Source organism: Sphaerodactylus townsendi, linkage group LG04, assembly GCF_021028975.2.
Source record: "Sphaerodactylus townsendi isolate TG3544 linkage group LG04, MPM_Stown_v2.3, whole genome shotgun sequence".
Lineage (NCBI taxonomy): Eukaryota > Metazoa > Chordata > Lepidosauria > Squamata > Sphaerodactylidae > Sphaerodactylus > Sphaerodactylus townsendi.
The window spans coordinates 157,935,359-157,951,717 of NC_059428.1; the positions used below are offsets into that span (position 1 = coordinate 157,935,359).

The window sequence follows — 16,359 nt, forward strand, 5'->3', positions numbered from 1 at the left end:
AGGAGGGAGGAACAGCCTCCAATTAAAACACAACGGGAGAGGGCTTCTCCCTGCTGGAATTTATTTCAAGCAACCACCAATTTGGAAGGGGGAAGCTGGATGTCACCGAAGTCACATTGCCGGGACAATCTTGAGGCTTAATCCAGAGAGACACCTCCACTGGGTTGACCATCGAGATCTGCCCAATTTGGCCAAAACAAAGCAAAAACAAAGCAGAAATCCAACTTTCTGGACAGATGTACACTTTTAATAGAGGCAATGCAGAATCAAGTGTGTAACCAAAGAACGTTCCCCATTTGTGCCAATAGATGTGCCAGTGAGAAGTTCCTTATCACCTTATGGAAGAGGTGTCCAACTCTGGCACTTCAGATGCTCATGGACTACAATTCCCATCAGCACCACAGTTGGAGACTCCTGCCTTATGGTTTCCAATGCAGACTGGATGTTAGCAAAGACAGGCCTTCCAAAAAACTTCAGTGCTAAAGAGCTTACACATTCACTTCGCATCCCAAAGAACACCGTTTCACACATGGCAAAAAAGCTTCTGAAATTCAGCAATATTTCAAAATCAATTCTGCGACACTGCACGGTGTTCACCTCCTCAACGAAGGGTACTCAAAAAATTACCCCTTTAGGGTAAACCTAAGAAGCTCTCTAGATCCAGGCTCCCAACTTTTGAAGGCCACGAGCTCTTGATAAATAGTTATGCGCACTGACTTTCAGCTCTTAGCCCCCTACCTGTCAAGGAGAACAAAAATAAAGATGTTGTCTCAAGAATCAGCGGCTGGAATTTGTCATCCAAACAGTGCTTGAGAAAAATGGTCACTCGGTTTACAGGCAGCAGCAAAAGTAGGTCATCGGAAAAGAGGTTAGCAAAATGGATTAGGAGAACAGACCAGTTCTTCTCCACTTTCCTTTGAGTTACTAAAGAGAGCAGTAAAGATCTGGAAAGTAGCCCAGAGAGGAGATGCCGGCCAGTGACTTTTAAACATAAAAGCATTTGGATGTTAACGGCAAAACTGAGGACTCAGCTCAATTATATCTCATCTTGTTCCGAGCAGAATGAGCAGAGTTGGAAGAAGCGCTGCGGAAAAGTGAGCGAACATAGGCCTTAAGCAGAGGAGAATAAAGCGAAGAGGTAGACACTAGTGGAGAAACTCATGCAATTTGCTGGGCTATGGTTGTTCTTTGGTCTTTGCCTTTCAAAATGTCTCTTCTCAAGCATTATCCATCCAACAGGGTTGTGACAAGATTTACCATAATGGTTCTAACTTCTGCTCATGTTTGAAACGTACACTGCTGCTGGTATCTTTAATGCCAGGCTGCCCCCCCCCCCCAAAAAAAGTCCAAATAAATAAACGATCGTGCCCATGGAAAATTTCCCCTTGCAAAGTCAACAAAACCAAGATCTCATGAACAGAAAGGGAATGCTTCCCCCTCTTAAATACTGACATTGTTCGTTTATTTATTGACAGTCGTTGTCCAGCAACATTACACAATAAAGAAGCAAGGAAAAGGATTATATAGAATATTTGTGTACCACCAATCAGAGATCCGTAAGCAGGTATTTTACAGATAAAGACACTGACTAGCATCTCTTGAACAGTGGCAAAGGTCTGCTATATGGCAGGAACAGTGTGTGGAAATTTCTGGCAGGTGATACACAAATACTCTGTAGTAGTTGCTTCTTTGTTGCATTTTTTAAAATTTGTATGTGATATTACTGGTCAATTACAGCAAATAAATAAAATACGGGCATCATTTAATCTTTATCCATTTCCAACAGCGTACTTCTGAATGCCAACGTGGGGTGGAATATCTCCCAGGAGAATGAGGGAGAAACTGATTTCCATGAACTGTTGCATAAAACAGTTAAACTACTTTGAAATCAACATACTGTATCTGTTTGTAACGGTGGATGAGGCACCATTACAAAGGCACGCAAACAACAAAATAGTTTCTTGAGGGTGACGTTAGCAAACATAGTCCAGGCTGCCCTTTAACATATATATATCTACTACAGAAACTCCCAAGACTGACCCCCCAAAAAACCTCTATAAATCCACCATTAAATTATACAAGCGGCCAGAAAGAATCAAATTTGCACAGCGTCAACAGAGCTGATTAAGAGAATCCCAAGACAAAATGATATACAAACATAAAATAGGATGAGAGGAGGAAGATATTCAGATTAAAACCCTGGCTCTTCATGCTTGCATTTGCTGAATTTTATGCATACAAGTCTTGGGGATCTCCAGAAGCACATCATGTTAAATATGCAGGTAAGTTGTTTTAGGTTAGTGCCAAACGGATGTCAGTGTTTGGGGGTGGGACCAACACACACACATGGGGGGCGGGGTTTAACAGACAGATTTGACTCCCCCATAGGCGAGGGGGGGTGACAAAACTGCCCAATTTTAAGAAGCAATACTACACATAAGGTAAGTATTCAGGCAAGCATTGACGGCAAAAGACGTAGAACACCTGTTGCCCAAGGAAATTTTGTTCATGCTTCAAATAAAGTTTTGTTCAAACTTTTAAGAGTGCAAGCTGGACCAGAACAGCCTGCAGTGTCAATTTCCTTGGCCTAAACAAACTGAAGGAACACCAGTTCTCAGTATTAAATCAAATATTGGGTTGTCCTTAGCACATTCTCTGCCAAGATACAAAAATAAGGATTGACAATGTTAGGTACAACTGAGTTTTTTCCCTGGCAACGTTGTGACTTGGGCTGGTTGTGCACAGTGGCTTTTGACTTATTTTTTTCAAACTGCTTTTGGAAATTACCTTCAATTTCAAAGGGGGGTTTGCCAGGTTGGTGGGCACTGAGGGGGGCGGGCATTGTTCAAGAGCCACAAAAGTCCCCTTGGGGACAGGGAAACCTGTACTAGCTGGTCCGAAAGCTGGATCACAGACGCTACCCCAGTCTGAGAATGATGCTCCATGCCTTCCACCTTCATAAAATGGAAGAAGAGAAGAAGAAGAGTTTGGATTTATATCCCCCCTTTCTCTCCTGTAAGGAGACTCAGAGGGGCTGACAATCTCCTTTCCCTTCCTCTCTCACAACAAACACCCTGTGAGGTGGGTGGGGCTGAGGGAGCTCCAAAGAACTGTGACTAGCCCAAGGTCACCCAGCTGGCATGTGTTGGAATGCACAAGGTAATCTGGTTCCCCAGATAAGCCTCCACAGCTCAAGCGGCAGAGTGGGGAATCAAACCTGGTTCCTCCAGATTAGAGGGCACCTGCTCTTAACCACTGCACCACTGCTGGGATCAGCATTTGCCTATCACCTTGTGAGCATTCAGAGTTTCACGTGTGTTATCTGTGTGGAAAGGCAGCACAGACCCATCCTAAATAAAAATATCAAAAATCTCTCCTAACAACCATCATTCATGGGAGCTCATTACCTTCAGATCACAGATAAGGGGCCGAAGTGGGGAAGAGAGGCTCGATCAAAGCCGTCTAGCTGAGATATGAACTAGGGATGTTCCTTGCCTCACATTTTTACCACTGCATGAAAACATTCTCCGTCTTCGGTGTTTTAATCCTGTATTTTTTTTTCTGTCACAAGAACTACCTCAAAGCGGCAAATAATTTACTCAGCTTGATCTCCCTGGGCAAAACAAAGCTACGGTCACCAGCAGGTTTGGCTCACGCGTAGGTCTGGATCTCCACTTAGACTTTGGAAAGTCGCACCACACACTCTCTTTCAGCCTCCACAATCTCACAGAGTTATTGTGAAGAAGAAGAAGAAGAAGAAGAAGAAGAAGAAGAAGAAGAAGAAGAAGAAGAAGAAGAAGAAGAAGAAGAAGAAGAAGAAGAAGAAGAAGAAGAAGAAGAAGAAGAGGAGGAGGAGGAGGAGAAGAAGAAGAAGAAGAAGAAGAAGAATTGGATTTATATCCCCCCTTTCTCTCCTGTAAGGAGACTCAAAGGGGCTTACAAACTCCTTTCCCTTCCCCTCTCACAACAAACTCCCTGTGAGGTAGGTGGGGGCTGAGAGATCGGAAGAACTGTGACTAGCCCAGGGTCACCCAGCTGTATTGGAGTGTATTGGAGTGTACAGGCTAATCTGAATTCCCCAGATAAGCCTCCACAGCTCAGGCGGCAGAGCGGGGAATCAAACCCGGTTCCTCCAGATTAGGGTATACCTGCTCTTAACCACTATGCCTCTGGTGCTCTTAAGAAGGGAAGAACCCCGTATGTGGGCCTGAGCTCTTTGGAAGAAGGACAAGGTAAAAAACATGACAGGGTAGCAGAGGTAAAACTCCAATATTAACTTTGTGGTGTGTCCAAAACACACTTGAATTGTGCATGTCAGAATGCAACGTGACTTGGATGCACCCCGAGCTCTGGGCTGATGAAGGCTATACCAAGTCCATGACTTGTGTGATGCCTTGCGCTGATGTGTTCCTCTCGAGCCAAAAACAAGCATGGTGCAATCCAGAACAGAGGCCCCGCACATGCAGAATAATGCACTTTCAGTGCCCTTTCAATGCACTTTGCAGCTGGATTTGACTGTGCGGAAGAGCCAAATCCACTTGCAAACCATTGTGAAAGTGGATTGAATGTGCATTATTCTGCACCTGCGGAAGGAGGCAGAGTTATTCCATTCTAAGCTCACTGAAGTCAATGGGTTTAGACTGGATTAACTGTTCTGGATTGCATGATAAGCATGCTTAAGAGACTGTTAAATGACCAACCAGACCTAACCCAGGCTTAAAAAATACCTTCCCAGGTATTTATAAACTGCTATCCTCCTGCACCTGTCACTGAAAACAGTTTCTGAGGGCAACATTTTGTGCCATGTTCTTTTTTCGGTTCTGAAATCCATCCCTATCTGCCCGTTCGTTAGACTGAACCACATTAAAATAATAGGGTATCAGATACTTCCACTGAAGAGGGAGAATGCGCTATCAGCTCCTACCTATATTTTTATTACGGGAGAGGAGATATTACAGAGCTGCAGGTTTTATTCCAGGGGTATTTTTTTTTCTGGGAGCCATGAAATCTAGCTCAGGGGTCTGCAACCTGCAGCTCTCCAGATGTTCATGGACTACAAATCCCATTAGTCCCTGCCAGCATGGCCAATTGGGAATTGTAGTCCATGAACATCTGGAGAGCCGCAAGTTGCAGACCCCTGATCTAGCTTAAGATTTAAAAAAAATACACAACACCAAGAATTCTCCAGTTTAGGGTAAAACATTTGTTTTTGAAGAGCTCGATCATGGGAAAGTCATGCAAAATTAGAAGTTTGCCACCAAAACCCCCCCAATACGTACTCTCTGTGAAAGGAAAGCATTTTTTTTTAAACTCTGCATTTAAAAACCACGATTTTTTTGTCTTAAAAAAATGGCAGATCAGCAGCGGAGGGACGCTTGGTTAGTGAAATGCGTCCCCAAGCTCACACACTTCTTACCTGTCATAGTACACTGGTAGTGAGAAACCATTGTTGGAGTGAAGGCTAAAAAAGAAAAAATTAGGGAAAGCAAACTGAATAATAAAACAAAACGTGTACATATACTCGTGTGTCAATATCTACAGACATACACAGGCGGGTGCCAAACAGAGCACGTGCGGACCACGCCATCACACTCTAGGTGATCTCACACGGGAAAGTAGTTCGTGTGAGGGGAGTGGATTTCTCGCCTGGGTTACGTTCTACGCTCAAAGACGTGGGTTCATTCTACCAGATCTAGGGTTTTTTTAAATCAACAACAACTATTGCACCTGACACAAGGGGGAGTGTGCTTGTAATTTTCTGGAGAGGCCTTAGTTTCAGCTACAGTTTAGACAAGTGTGCAGACTAAACAAACAGTGTAGCCCCCTAAATGGAAGAGTTCTCTCTCTCTGTCTGTTCGCCTCTCCTGCAACCTGCACAGAGCGGTTCCCAAAGCGGTCCTCTCGTCCCCTTACTGGTTTTTGCAGCTGATCGGTGGGAGGGGCCAGGAGGACTATGGATGAAAGTGAGCATTCATTCAGGCAGATACTGAAAGAAAACCAAACCTTGTAGTTTCCAAGCTTTCCGTTGTTCTTCTTTGGCAATTTGTTCCATATCTTTGTCGTATATGTAATCTTGACACATAAAGCAGTATATACCCCCATACAAAAGGTCTATGGCTGCAGAAACAAAAGACGGGAGGGGAGGGGGGGGGAGAGACAACAAAAATTGTAAAATTTCAGAATGCTTGAGAGATTAATACCAGCTATAAAATTAAGGCACATTGGGTTTTTTTCCCAATGTTTGATCATTAAAGTGCTGGAAACCTCTGTTAGGAATAAAACCAAAACAGTCCATACCACCAAGTCTACAATCTTATTTTGTTTTGTCCTAGTTACAATAACGGTAGACCTGATTTTGCTGCATTGTTCCTGGTTGGGTTTGAGACATTATCTTGGGTTTGAGACATTATCTTTGACATCTGATAATATTAAAATGATTAATTTGCTCAATAGTACTGAAGTCGAGATATCTGAAATTCTTTTGAAAGTCCTGCATGGTTAGAAAAATACCTAATGTTTCGCTAAGCTTAACCTTGTATTACGTTTTGACATTTTTTTCCCCTTCTTGTTTTGTAAATGCCTAATACAGGTTATTGAACTGAATTATTAAGTCTAAAATCTGGCATGGGGAATCTACCTTCGTGTGGGAGCTAATCTGACCAAGTTCTGAAGATCTGCCTTGATACTGAAAGGTCTATAAGATCACAAAGAATTCCTTCCCCACCACAAAATAAACCCCTTCAAGTTATCTTTTTCTTGTTCACAGTGCAACAGAAATTCACAAATACTACAAGAGATCCATCCTATCCAGTCTATTATAAATATATTGCATACTAATAACACTGTACAGTTTCAAAGTGTCAATGTTAACCCTGAAAGTTCCTAGAAGAAGAAGAAGAAGAAGAAGAAGAAGAAGAAGAAGAAGAAGAAGAAGAAGAAGAAGAAGAAGAAGAAGAAGAAGAAGAAGAAGAAGAAGAAGAAGAAGAAGAAGAAGAAGAAGAAGAAGAAGAAGAAGAAGAAGAAGAAGAAGAAGAAGAAGAAGAAGAAGAAGAAGAAGAAGAAGAAGAAGAAGAAGAAGAAGAAGAAGAAGAAGAAGAAGAAGAAGAAGAAGAAGAAGAAGAAGAAGAGTTGGAGTTATATCCCCCCTTCCTCTCCTGTAAGGAGACTCAAAGGGATTTACAATCTCCTTGCCCTTCCCTCACAACAAACACTCTGCGAGGTGGGTGGGGCTGAGAAAGCTCAGAATAACTGTGACTAGCCTAAGGTCACCCAGCTGGAATGTGTGGGAGTGTGCAGGCTAATCTGAATTCCCCAGATAAGCCTCCACAGCTCAGGCGGCAGAGCAGGGAATCAAACTCAGTTCCTCCAGATTAGAGTACACCTGCTCTTAACCACTACACCACTGCTGCTCCCTGTTTACGAACTGTCTAAGAATATAATAAACCACAACAGCTCGGCATGTTACATCCTACGCAGGACTGCCTTTGAAGATGGATGGAAAACTTCAACCAACTGCACGATTCTGGGATTCTGCAGCTTGCTTATTTCCAGGAACGGGAGGTGGAGAGTACAGCGCACCTGTTTAAAGGCTGCCAATTGGCTTCAAGGACCAATTCCAGATGCTAGTTTTTATCCTCTGTCCCAGATAAAGATGTTAGTACAATCAGTTGAGGCAATTGACTTGCCTTGTTTTCAATTGGATTATACCTCCTTTGTTGTGTTTTTATTTCAATTATTTCAATTTCAAAAGCAACAAGTTTTGGCATTGTTCCATATGCTTTTATATGTTCTGTATGCTTTTTGTGTTTGTAACCCACCCTGAGTCCATCTTCAAATGGGAAAGGGGAGATCTAAGTCCAATAAAATAAAATAAATGTCCACATTTTCAACTGGCACAAAGTAGTACCCTTCTAACCAATACAAAGATGAGAATTAAGGCTTTCATGGCCGGGTTCAACTGGTTCTGGTGGGTTTCCCGGGCTGTGTGGCCGTGGTCTGGTGGATCTTGTTCCTAATGTTTCGCCTGCATCTGTGGCTGGCATCTTCAGAGGTGAATGACAGAGGGAAGTCTGTTACACACTGTGTCCTCTTAGGACACCTCTGAAGATGCCAGCCACAGATGCAGGCGAAACGTTAGGAACAAGATCCACCAGACCACGGCCACACAGCCCGGGAAGCCCACCAGAACCACATGAGAATTAAGGTTTCAAACCTTCCGCATCCAGAAATGGCTGCCGTTATCTCAACCCATGAGATTGAGCAATACTCTATTTCCCGATTGATGCTGGAATAGTTACACCAAAGAGACTTGAAACTGAAATCTAAAAACTACACGCACCAGGGATGCTGGTAAAAAAACAACCTCGTCCGTAAACGAGGTGGCTGGCCAGCTTCAGAGGCAGTCAGTATTAATTGAATATACTTAATTTACTATAACTACAAGCCACAAAACAGCTCTACGTTGTTTTCTTCATCTTGTTTTGACAATTCCTAGCGAGAGAAGATTATAATAAAACGACTCCCATAAATATCCAATTTCCTTTCAAGTCTCTGGGTACAGCAGTCGTTGGCGCTTCTTCGCATACGGAAGGACGGGACGCTATCTGAGAATGTCTTAAATTAGATTTCCCAAGGTAGGTTTTGAGACAGGCTGTTCATTCAGACTACCCAATAAACTTGAATTTCAACAGTTTTCATTAGACTTTCCTTTAAAAACAGTCTTCAGTATCTCAGTGTGTTCTAAATACGTATCACTGCGGCTTCCGGCAGTAATATACAAAATAAATTGGTTCATAAGTATCTTAATCTGAAAGGTGAACGCGGTAGCTCGATTCTACACCAAACTTCTCGCATCTTTCGTTCTTATTATAATCTGAATATACATACCGGGGTGAATTTTTCTGTGGAAAATAAAAGATTTTAAACATTGTGTTAGATTTGGTACTTGCTTGTATAACAGTTACACAGAAGTTAACGGTTGCCATAGCAATAGGGTGGGTGGATGGCTGGCTGTACAGAGCCTTACAAAACCATATCTGAAAAATATGTTTTTTGAAAATAAAGCCTTGGATCTTCTTTTAAACTATATGTTTACTGGGACCCTTCCCATGTTTCACTTGGCGACTTCGTTGTAAACCAAAGCAACCTCTGCAATTACGGTTTTAACCTTTAAAAAAAATGATAGAGACGCTGTCAAGCTACTGTTCGCCATTTTCGCCGATGCAATTCCCACCCCCACGACTCCGTACCAAGAACTGCTGTACCTGGGGACTGGATAGGACATTGGATATCTACGGCTCTTATTTGATTACAATCCTCTTTCACTGCCGTTTTCAAAACAGGATGGGCGGAAAGGGAAACACAACAGGCTCTTTTATAGCCTGCGGTTACTGGTAACTAAGTACCTTCATTGATGACCCACTTAAGAGTCAGTCTCTTAGTTCTCGCATCAGTGTGTCGGAAGCGCCGACGCCTGGGTTGCGTGAAAGGCGCTTGCTTTTACAAGCATCTGTTGAAGCGGCCTTATGCCGCCATGTTTACAAGTGAAGGGTTCACGGCCTTTATTGAGACCCTTAACAGCGCATGTGGAAAAGAAAAACATTTAACAGCACGCGTGGAATCGGCCTCTTAGAACTGCCTTGATACCCAAAACTTGGTCCCTAAATTTTTCCTACATCATACTTCCTTGTGTATTCCATTTGCCCCACAGCAGTGGTTCTCAAGACTTTGACCCCCGGCTCTTTAACATTCAGACTGGCCTCTTCAGTTGACCTCATAGGTCAGTTCCCAAAGCAGAAAAACAGTCCCATGTCCCATGGACGCCCACAGCCTACAGCTCTCTCGACCCTCTACGGATACATCCGCTATAATGTTTGGCTTAGCTCTGCAGGTGTGAGGGATCGAGGGGTGGGATTTTCAGACCCCCCCCAACACAGGTGTCAAACTCGCGGCCCTCCAGATGTTCATGAACTACAATTCCCATCAGCCCTTGCCAGTATAGCCAATGCTCATGTTGGGAGGGAGTGATGGGAATTGCAGTTCAGGAACATCTGGAGGGCCGCGAGTTTCACACCCCTGCACGGCTCCGGTCAGATTTGTTTGCTCAAAACACAGAGACAGGCACTCTACAGCTGGCGCGCCATAAGCCCCGGTTGCAAGATATGGGAGGCCTAGAGGTCACATGTGCGATACTCCAAGGGAGCGTGGGGGTTCTCTTCTCCTTCGTGTTCCTCGGTATCATTGAAAATGGCAGAACAAGGCGCTGGGCAGGTAAAGCGATCACATTTGTACTCTGCCTTTTAGACAGGGATGCTTTTGGCCATCAATGAAGGAAGGGGGCTGAGTTCATCGCTCTTCTTGATGCTTGGATCATTCGATGCCTACGTGTTAATTCAGGGATGTTCATTGATTGATGGGGCTTATCAGGGCCGCAAGCCAGCCTGGTTCCCAATCTAGCTATTGAAGAAGAAGAAGAAGAAGAAGAAGAAGAAGAAGAAGAAGAAGAAGAAGAAGAAGAAGAAGAAGAAGAAGAAGAAGAAGAAGAGGAGGAGGAAGAAGAAGAAGAAGAAGAAGGAAGAAGGAAGAAGAAGAAGAAGAGGAGGAGGAGGAGGAGGAGGAGTAGTAGTTTGGATTTATATCCCCCCTTTCTCTCCTGCAGGAGACTCAAAGGGGCTTACAATCTCCTTGCCCTCCCCCCCTCACAACAAACACCCTGTGAGGTAAATGGGGCTGAGAGAGCTCCGAGAAGCTGTGACTAGCCCAAGGTCACCCAGCTGGCATGTGTGGGAGTGGACAGGCTAATCTGAATTCCCCAGATAAGCCTCCACAGCTCAGGCGGCAGAGCTGGGAATCAAACCTGGTTCCTCCAGATTAGATACACGAGCTCTTAACCTCCTACGCCAGTGCTGCTCCTATTGAGCCCGATAATCTCTCTCTAGGCAACCACCCCACCACACTGTGGGCTCCCCAGTCCAGGAAATCCCCCCCCCATGCCATTCACCATGATTTCAAACACCGCAAGACAGAGGGCATTCTTTCACATTCTGGGTGCCAGCGTACCATCGGTCAAAGCTGTTTGCTGACTTCCATCACAGCCACTGAGTGAGAGTTCAAGTCAGCAACATGAACCTTATTATGAGATGGTAAAAGGAACCAATATAGGCTCAGCCAGTGCTCATAAAAACAAGTAGTGGGGTTTGGATTTATACCCTGCCTTTTCTCTCCTGTAAGGGGACTCCAAGGGGACAAACTCCTTTCCCTGTCCTCTTTCATTACTGTCCCTAAAAAGAGCTAATGATAATTAGGGGCTAGTCCCATGGTAACCCAAAACGTTGTGCTAAGAAGAGATATGCCCTTTTGTTTACTTTTGTTCTCTCTCTTTATTTAATTACAGTCTTTGACCAGCTTTTGTTCTTCCCATTTGAGAACAGACTCAGAGGATAGCTGTCGGGGGTGGGTGGGTGGGTGTGTGTGTGTGTGTGTGTGTGTGTGTGTCGATTCATCTCACGGGGGGGGGGGGCTTCTCTGTGAAGGATGGTTTTCTCCGTTGTTAAATATCTATACAGGTCAATACATTGCTGGATAACATTTAGTTTAAAAAAATCAAACCAAAAAAATTAGTTAAAAACATCAACCCAAAAGAATCCCTAAAAAAATAATCTCACAGCACTGGGTGAAAAAAAGCACTAATTTGAGGAGGTTTATCTTACTTTATTGTGTCAATGGCCCTTAATCCAGCCACTTCGGATCTTAATTGCTAATCAAGTATATTCACGACTTTTGAGTTAGCGCCTGATCCTTATTTGAGAGAATGATGCTGGCAGGGGATGATGGGAACTGTAGTTCATAACAAGGTAACTTACAAGCTCATTTCCATTCTTCTCAAGGTGACTTACAAGTTCCTTTCCCTTCCTCTCCCCACAATAGACACCTTCTGAGGCAGGTGGGGCTGAGAGAGTTCAGAGAGAACTGTGACTAGCCCAAGGTCACCCAGCAGGAATGTAGGGGTGGGGAAACACATCTGGTTCACCAGATAAGCCTTTGCCTCTCAGGTGGAGGAGTGGGGAATCAAACCCGGTTCTCCAGATTAGAATCCACCTGCTCTTAACCACTACCCCACGCTGACTCCATGAGACATGTTCATAGACTCTATATTCCCGTTCTGGCAGATGCAGGCGTGTTCCACTACCGGGGACGTTTTATATTTTCTCTCTGCAAATGCCAAAGGCAGAGCATTACATCGCAGATGGGCAAAGACTGTTCTATCGGTGACATTAGAAAGAAAATGCATCAGGAAGAGGTGGTCGAGTGAAGACTTGACAAATTTTGGTGGGTGATCGTCTAAGTTTTTAAGGTGTATTATCGTATCATTTCTATAAAAATTGATTACGGGTGGTGCCGGTTGTTAGCTAAGAAGCCAAGAGCAACTCTGAACTTGCTGCAAGAGGCTGAAGCCACGCGGACAGAGAACCAGGCAAGCTAAGGCGGCAGTGGCCAGGAACCCCCGCAGAGATGTACTCACTTCCTCAAAGGAGGCGGCGGCGGGAAAAAAACAAACCACGCCTAAGGGGAAGTGAAGCATCGGTGTTGCTTATTATTTGTATATGCAATCTGTTGCATATTGTGCGAACAGAGCTGTCCAAAATGACTGCATTTAAGACCACAAGAGCAAAATCAAAACATGGGGGCGTCGAGAGCCCAACTGATTTAGAACTCCTTGAAATAGCGGCCTTCGGTTTGACATTTTGCACAAACCCAAGCAAAAATCAGTCCTTCAGTCACTCCACTTGACTGAGTTCACGAGTTCTATCTTCTTGCAGTGGAGGCAAGAGGGCGGGGGCTCCCTGGCCATTTAACGGGCAGGCATTCCATCCAATCAGCTTGCACGTTACCCCCTGAACTTTACCACCTTCCAGATGAAGGAGAATAAGAGTTTGGATTTATATCCCCCTTTTCTCTACTGTAAGAAGACTCAAAGGGGCTTACAATCTCCTTTCCCTTCCCCCCCCCCAGCACAACAAACACCCTGTGAGGTGGGTGGGGGGCTGAGAGAGCTCCCAAGAACTGTGACTAGCCCAAGGTCACCCAGCCGGCATGTGTTGGAGTGCACAAGTTCATCTGGTTCCTCCAGATTAGAGTGTACCTGCTCTTAACCACTACACCATGCTGGAGCTAGGAGGACGACGTTTGCCAAACTGTAGCAGCCAGACACTCCACCACAGGATGCTGAGAGCAGAAATGCTAATATGCCATTCCATCTTAGAACTGGCTCGGAAAACTTCAATTGAAAAGCAAATACATAATATACAATAAGATGCTGGTAAGATTCCTGCTGCTCTGTGCTGGATGGCCCACGCTAGCCTGGTCTCATCGTAAGAACATAAGAAAGAACCTTGCTGGGTCAGACCAGAGTCCATCTAGTCCAGCACTCTGCTACTTGCAGTGGCCCACCAGGTGCCTTTGGGAGCTCACAGGCAGGATGTGAAAGAAATGGCCTTCTGCTGCTGCTGCTTCTGCTCCTGAGCACTTGGTCTGCTAAGGCATTTGCAATCTGAGATCAAGGAGGATCAAGATTGGGAGCCATAGATCTCCTCCATCAATCTGTCCAAACCCCTTTGAAAGCTAGCCAGGTTAGCGGCCATCACCACCTCCTGTGGCAGCATATTCCATCAAATCTGAGAAGCCGTTTGTTTCCATCTGCCTGTGTCGTAACTCGCATCTGAGACAGGAGCAGCTGAAGTGCCTAGGAACATAGCTGCCGGTTTGCTTCAGATGGGAAGAGTCTACCTCTTAAACAGCTTCCAGCTTTGAGAAAAAGAATCAGAGCCATGGGGCACTGGGGCCAGGGGCTACGCCAAGGCTTCAAATTTGCCCACGGCCTCTCTTCCAGCTGCTTGTTCCCACTGCGAAGACGTCATTCTGGAGCAGGCATGCGGCCGTTCGTGCTAAAGCTGCATCGTTTGGCACCAAGAGCTTCAGTTTCGGCACGTCTCCATGGATACCGACGTTAGCTGAGCAAAAGTCGCTCGGTCCTTCACAATAATTTCTGCTCGTTTTATGTTCTGCATGCACTTAGCCTGTTTTTCAAGATCCGGCAGATTTCCTCAAGTACAGCAACAGCCCTGAGTATTGCTGTATGATGGGAATATTCAGATGCTTCAAAAAATATAACCTTTCCCTCCCCCCCTTCTTCCCAAACTGGGGAGATGGGGAGAACAGAGCCCCATGGCATAGAGCAGGAAGTTGTAGTGCTGCGGTCAAAAGCTCTGCTCACTTCCTGAGTTCGATCCCGACGGAAGTCAGTTTCAGGTAGCCGGCTCAAGGCTGACTCAGCCTTCCATCCCAGCAGTTGCGTAGTGGTCAAGAGCAAGTGTACTCTAAACTGGAGAACCGGGTTTGATTCCCTGTTCTGCCACTTGAGCTGTGGAGGCTTATCTGGGGAACTAGGTCAGCTTGTGCACTCCAACACATGCCAGCTGGGTGACCTTGAGCTAGTCACAGTTCTTGGAAGCTCTCTCAGCCCCCATCCACATCACATGGTATTTGTTGGGGGGGGGGAGGAAAAAGAGACTGTAAGCCCCTTTGAGTCTCCTTACAGGAGAGAAAGGGGGGATATAAATCCAAACTCTTCTTCTTCACCTTCTTCTTCTGCAGAGTACCCAGCTTACTGGAGGTAAAGGGTAGACAACTGGGGAAAGCGATGGCAAACCACCTTGTAAACACAGTCTGCCTAGCTAACATCATAATTTTATGTCACCCCATGGGCCTGTCTTGACCCAGTGCTTGCAAAGGGGGGGCTACCTTTAACTTTTACCACAAACAGGGTTTTTTAGAATAGGCATGGTGCTGCTATATAAGCAGGACGGTCAGTAGTTTGCTATTTAAGGCATTTATTTTTGACCGTGTGATGCAATAATGCTCATCCCCTTTTCACCCCACCTCTTCTCTTTGGAGATCAAAACTGACCCCCTAAACAAGGTGCTCTCATTTTTCCCTTGATATCACCTCACAGGCCATGGTGCAGGAATGACCTACTGGAGCCTGCCATAGGAGATTCCCAGATGACTTCGGATGTAAGTTTTCCTCATGCGCAAGCCCAGCACTTTGGCCACAGCGGACCGTACGGCACAGCTCAGTGTACATTCTCTTTTGGAAGCATCGGATCTTCCCCACCACGCCGATTTCAGGAAACAATCCCAGGGCAAATGATCCGCTCACACAAAAGGGCAACCAGTATGGGCTCACCGGCTCCCTCTGTGTGCTCCGATTCAATCAGTGACTTCCTGCTTAAGCACAAACTGTTACGTGTGAACCGGCAAACTGCGGTTTGCTCTTGCTCTCCAAACCAAGGCTGCAACCCAGTTTCAGACTAGAGTTTTCATTTCAGAACGACACAGTGGGGGAAGGCGAAGTGACACCCACAACTGGAGCCACGTGCAAGCTGACCCTGTTTTGTTTTTAAGCAAAGACATTTCTTTCCCTGACACAGCTCTTAAAATAAGTGACTAACCATCATGCCAATGCGGTGAGAGACACGTTTAACAGACAATAAAGCCAATGCTGACCGTGTCTGCTCACCAGCTAATAAAACCCTCTGTAGCTGATGCTTAGTCACTCAACTCTAAACATTTCGTGAGGGATTCACTGTGTCTGCTCCCCCAATTTTTTGTCCTGCAATTGGAAATATTACAACTTTGATTTTTCAAAGGAACATATAAAGTATACACGGAGTCAGATCAGTGGTCCATGTAACCTAGAGAACTGCAACCTGCGGCTCTCCAGATGTTCATGGACTACAAATCCCATCAGCCCCTGCCAGCATGGCCAATTGGAATTCCTGTCAGCCACTGCCACCATGGCCAACTATCTCAGCCAACTGGCCATGCTGGCAGGGGCTGATGGGAATTGTAGTCCATGAACATCTGGAGAGCCGCAGGTTGCAGACCCCTGATCTAACCTGTACAGTACTATTTTTCTGACAACACTACTGTAGTATAAGCGGTGAATTCTGAACAATAGTGTTTCTCTGGCGTGATGGGCTGATGTCTTCCACAGTCCCGCTAGAAGATTCTTTAACTGGAGAAATCAGGGACTGAAAAAAGAGGAGGAGGAGGAGGAGGAGGAGGAGGAGAGTTGGATTTATATCCCCCCTTTCTCTCCTGTAAGGAGACTCAAAGGGACTTACAATCTCCTTTCTCTTTCCCCATCACAACAAACACCCTGTGAGGTAGGTGGGGCGGAGAGCTCCGAAGAACTGTGATTAGCCCAAGGTCACCCAGCTGGCATTTGTTGGGAGTGGACAGGCTAATCTGAAATCCCCAGATAAGCCTTGACAGCTCAAGCGGCAGAGCGGGGAATCAC

General features: G+C 45.3%; 1 protein-coding gene across 2 annotated transcripts in view; it reads right to left on the reverse strand.

Annotated features, from left to right (window-relative positions):
* USP22 (ubiquitin specific peptidase 22) overlaps positions 1-16,359 on the reverse strand; it is a 101,832-nt gene that overhangs the window by 52,359 nt on the left and 33,114 nt on the right. Inside the window, exons 3-4 of one of the 2 annotated variants that reach the window (XM_048492554.1) lie at positions 6,004-6,117; positions 5,417-5,461 (exon numbers count right to left, since the gene is read on the reverse strand). In XM_048492554.1, the coding sequence (XP_048348511.1) occupies positions 5,417-5,461; positions 6,004-6,117 (159 nt within the window). The remainder of the gene's footprint in view (positions 1-5,416; positions 5,462-6,003; positions 6,118-16,359) is intronic. The other variant, XM_048492555.1, reaches the window with a different exon arrangement.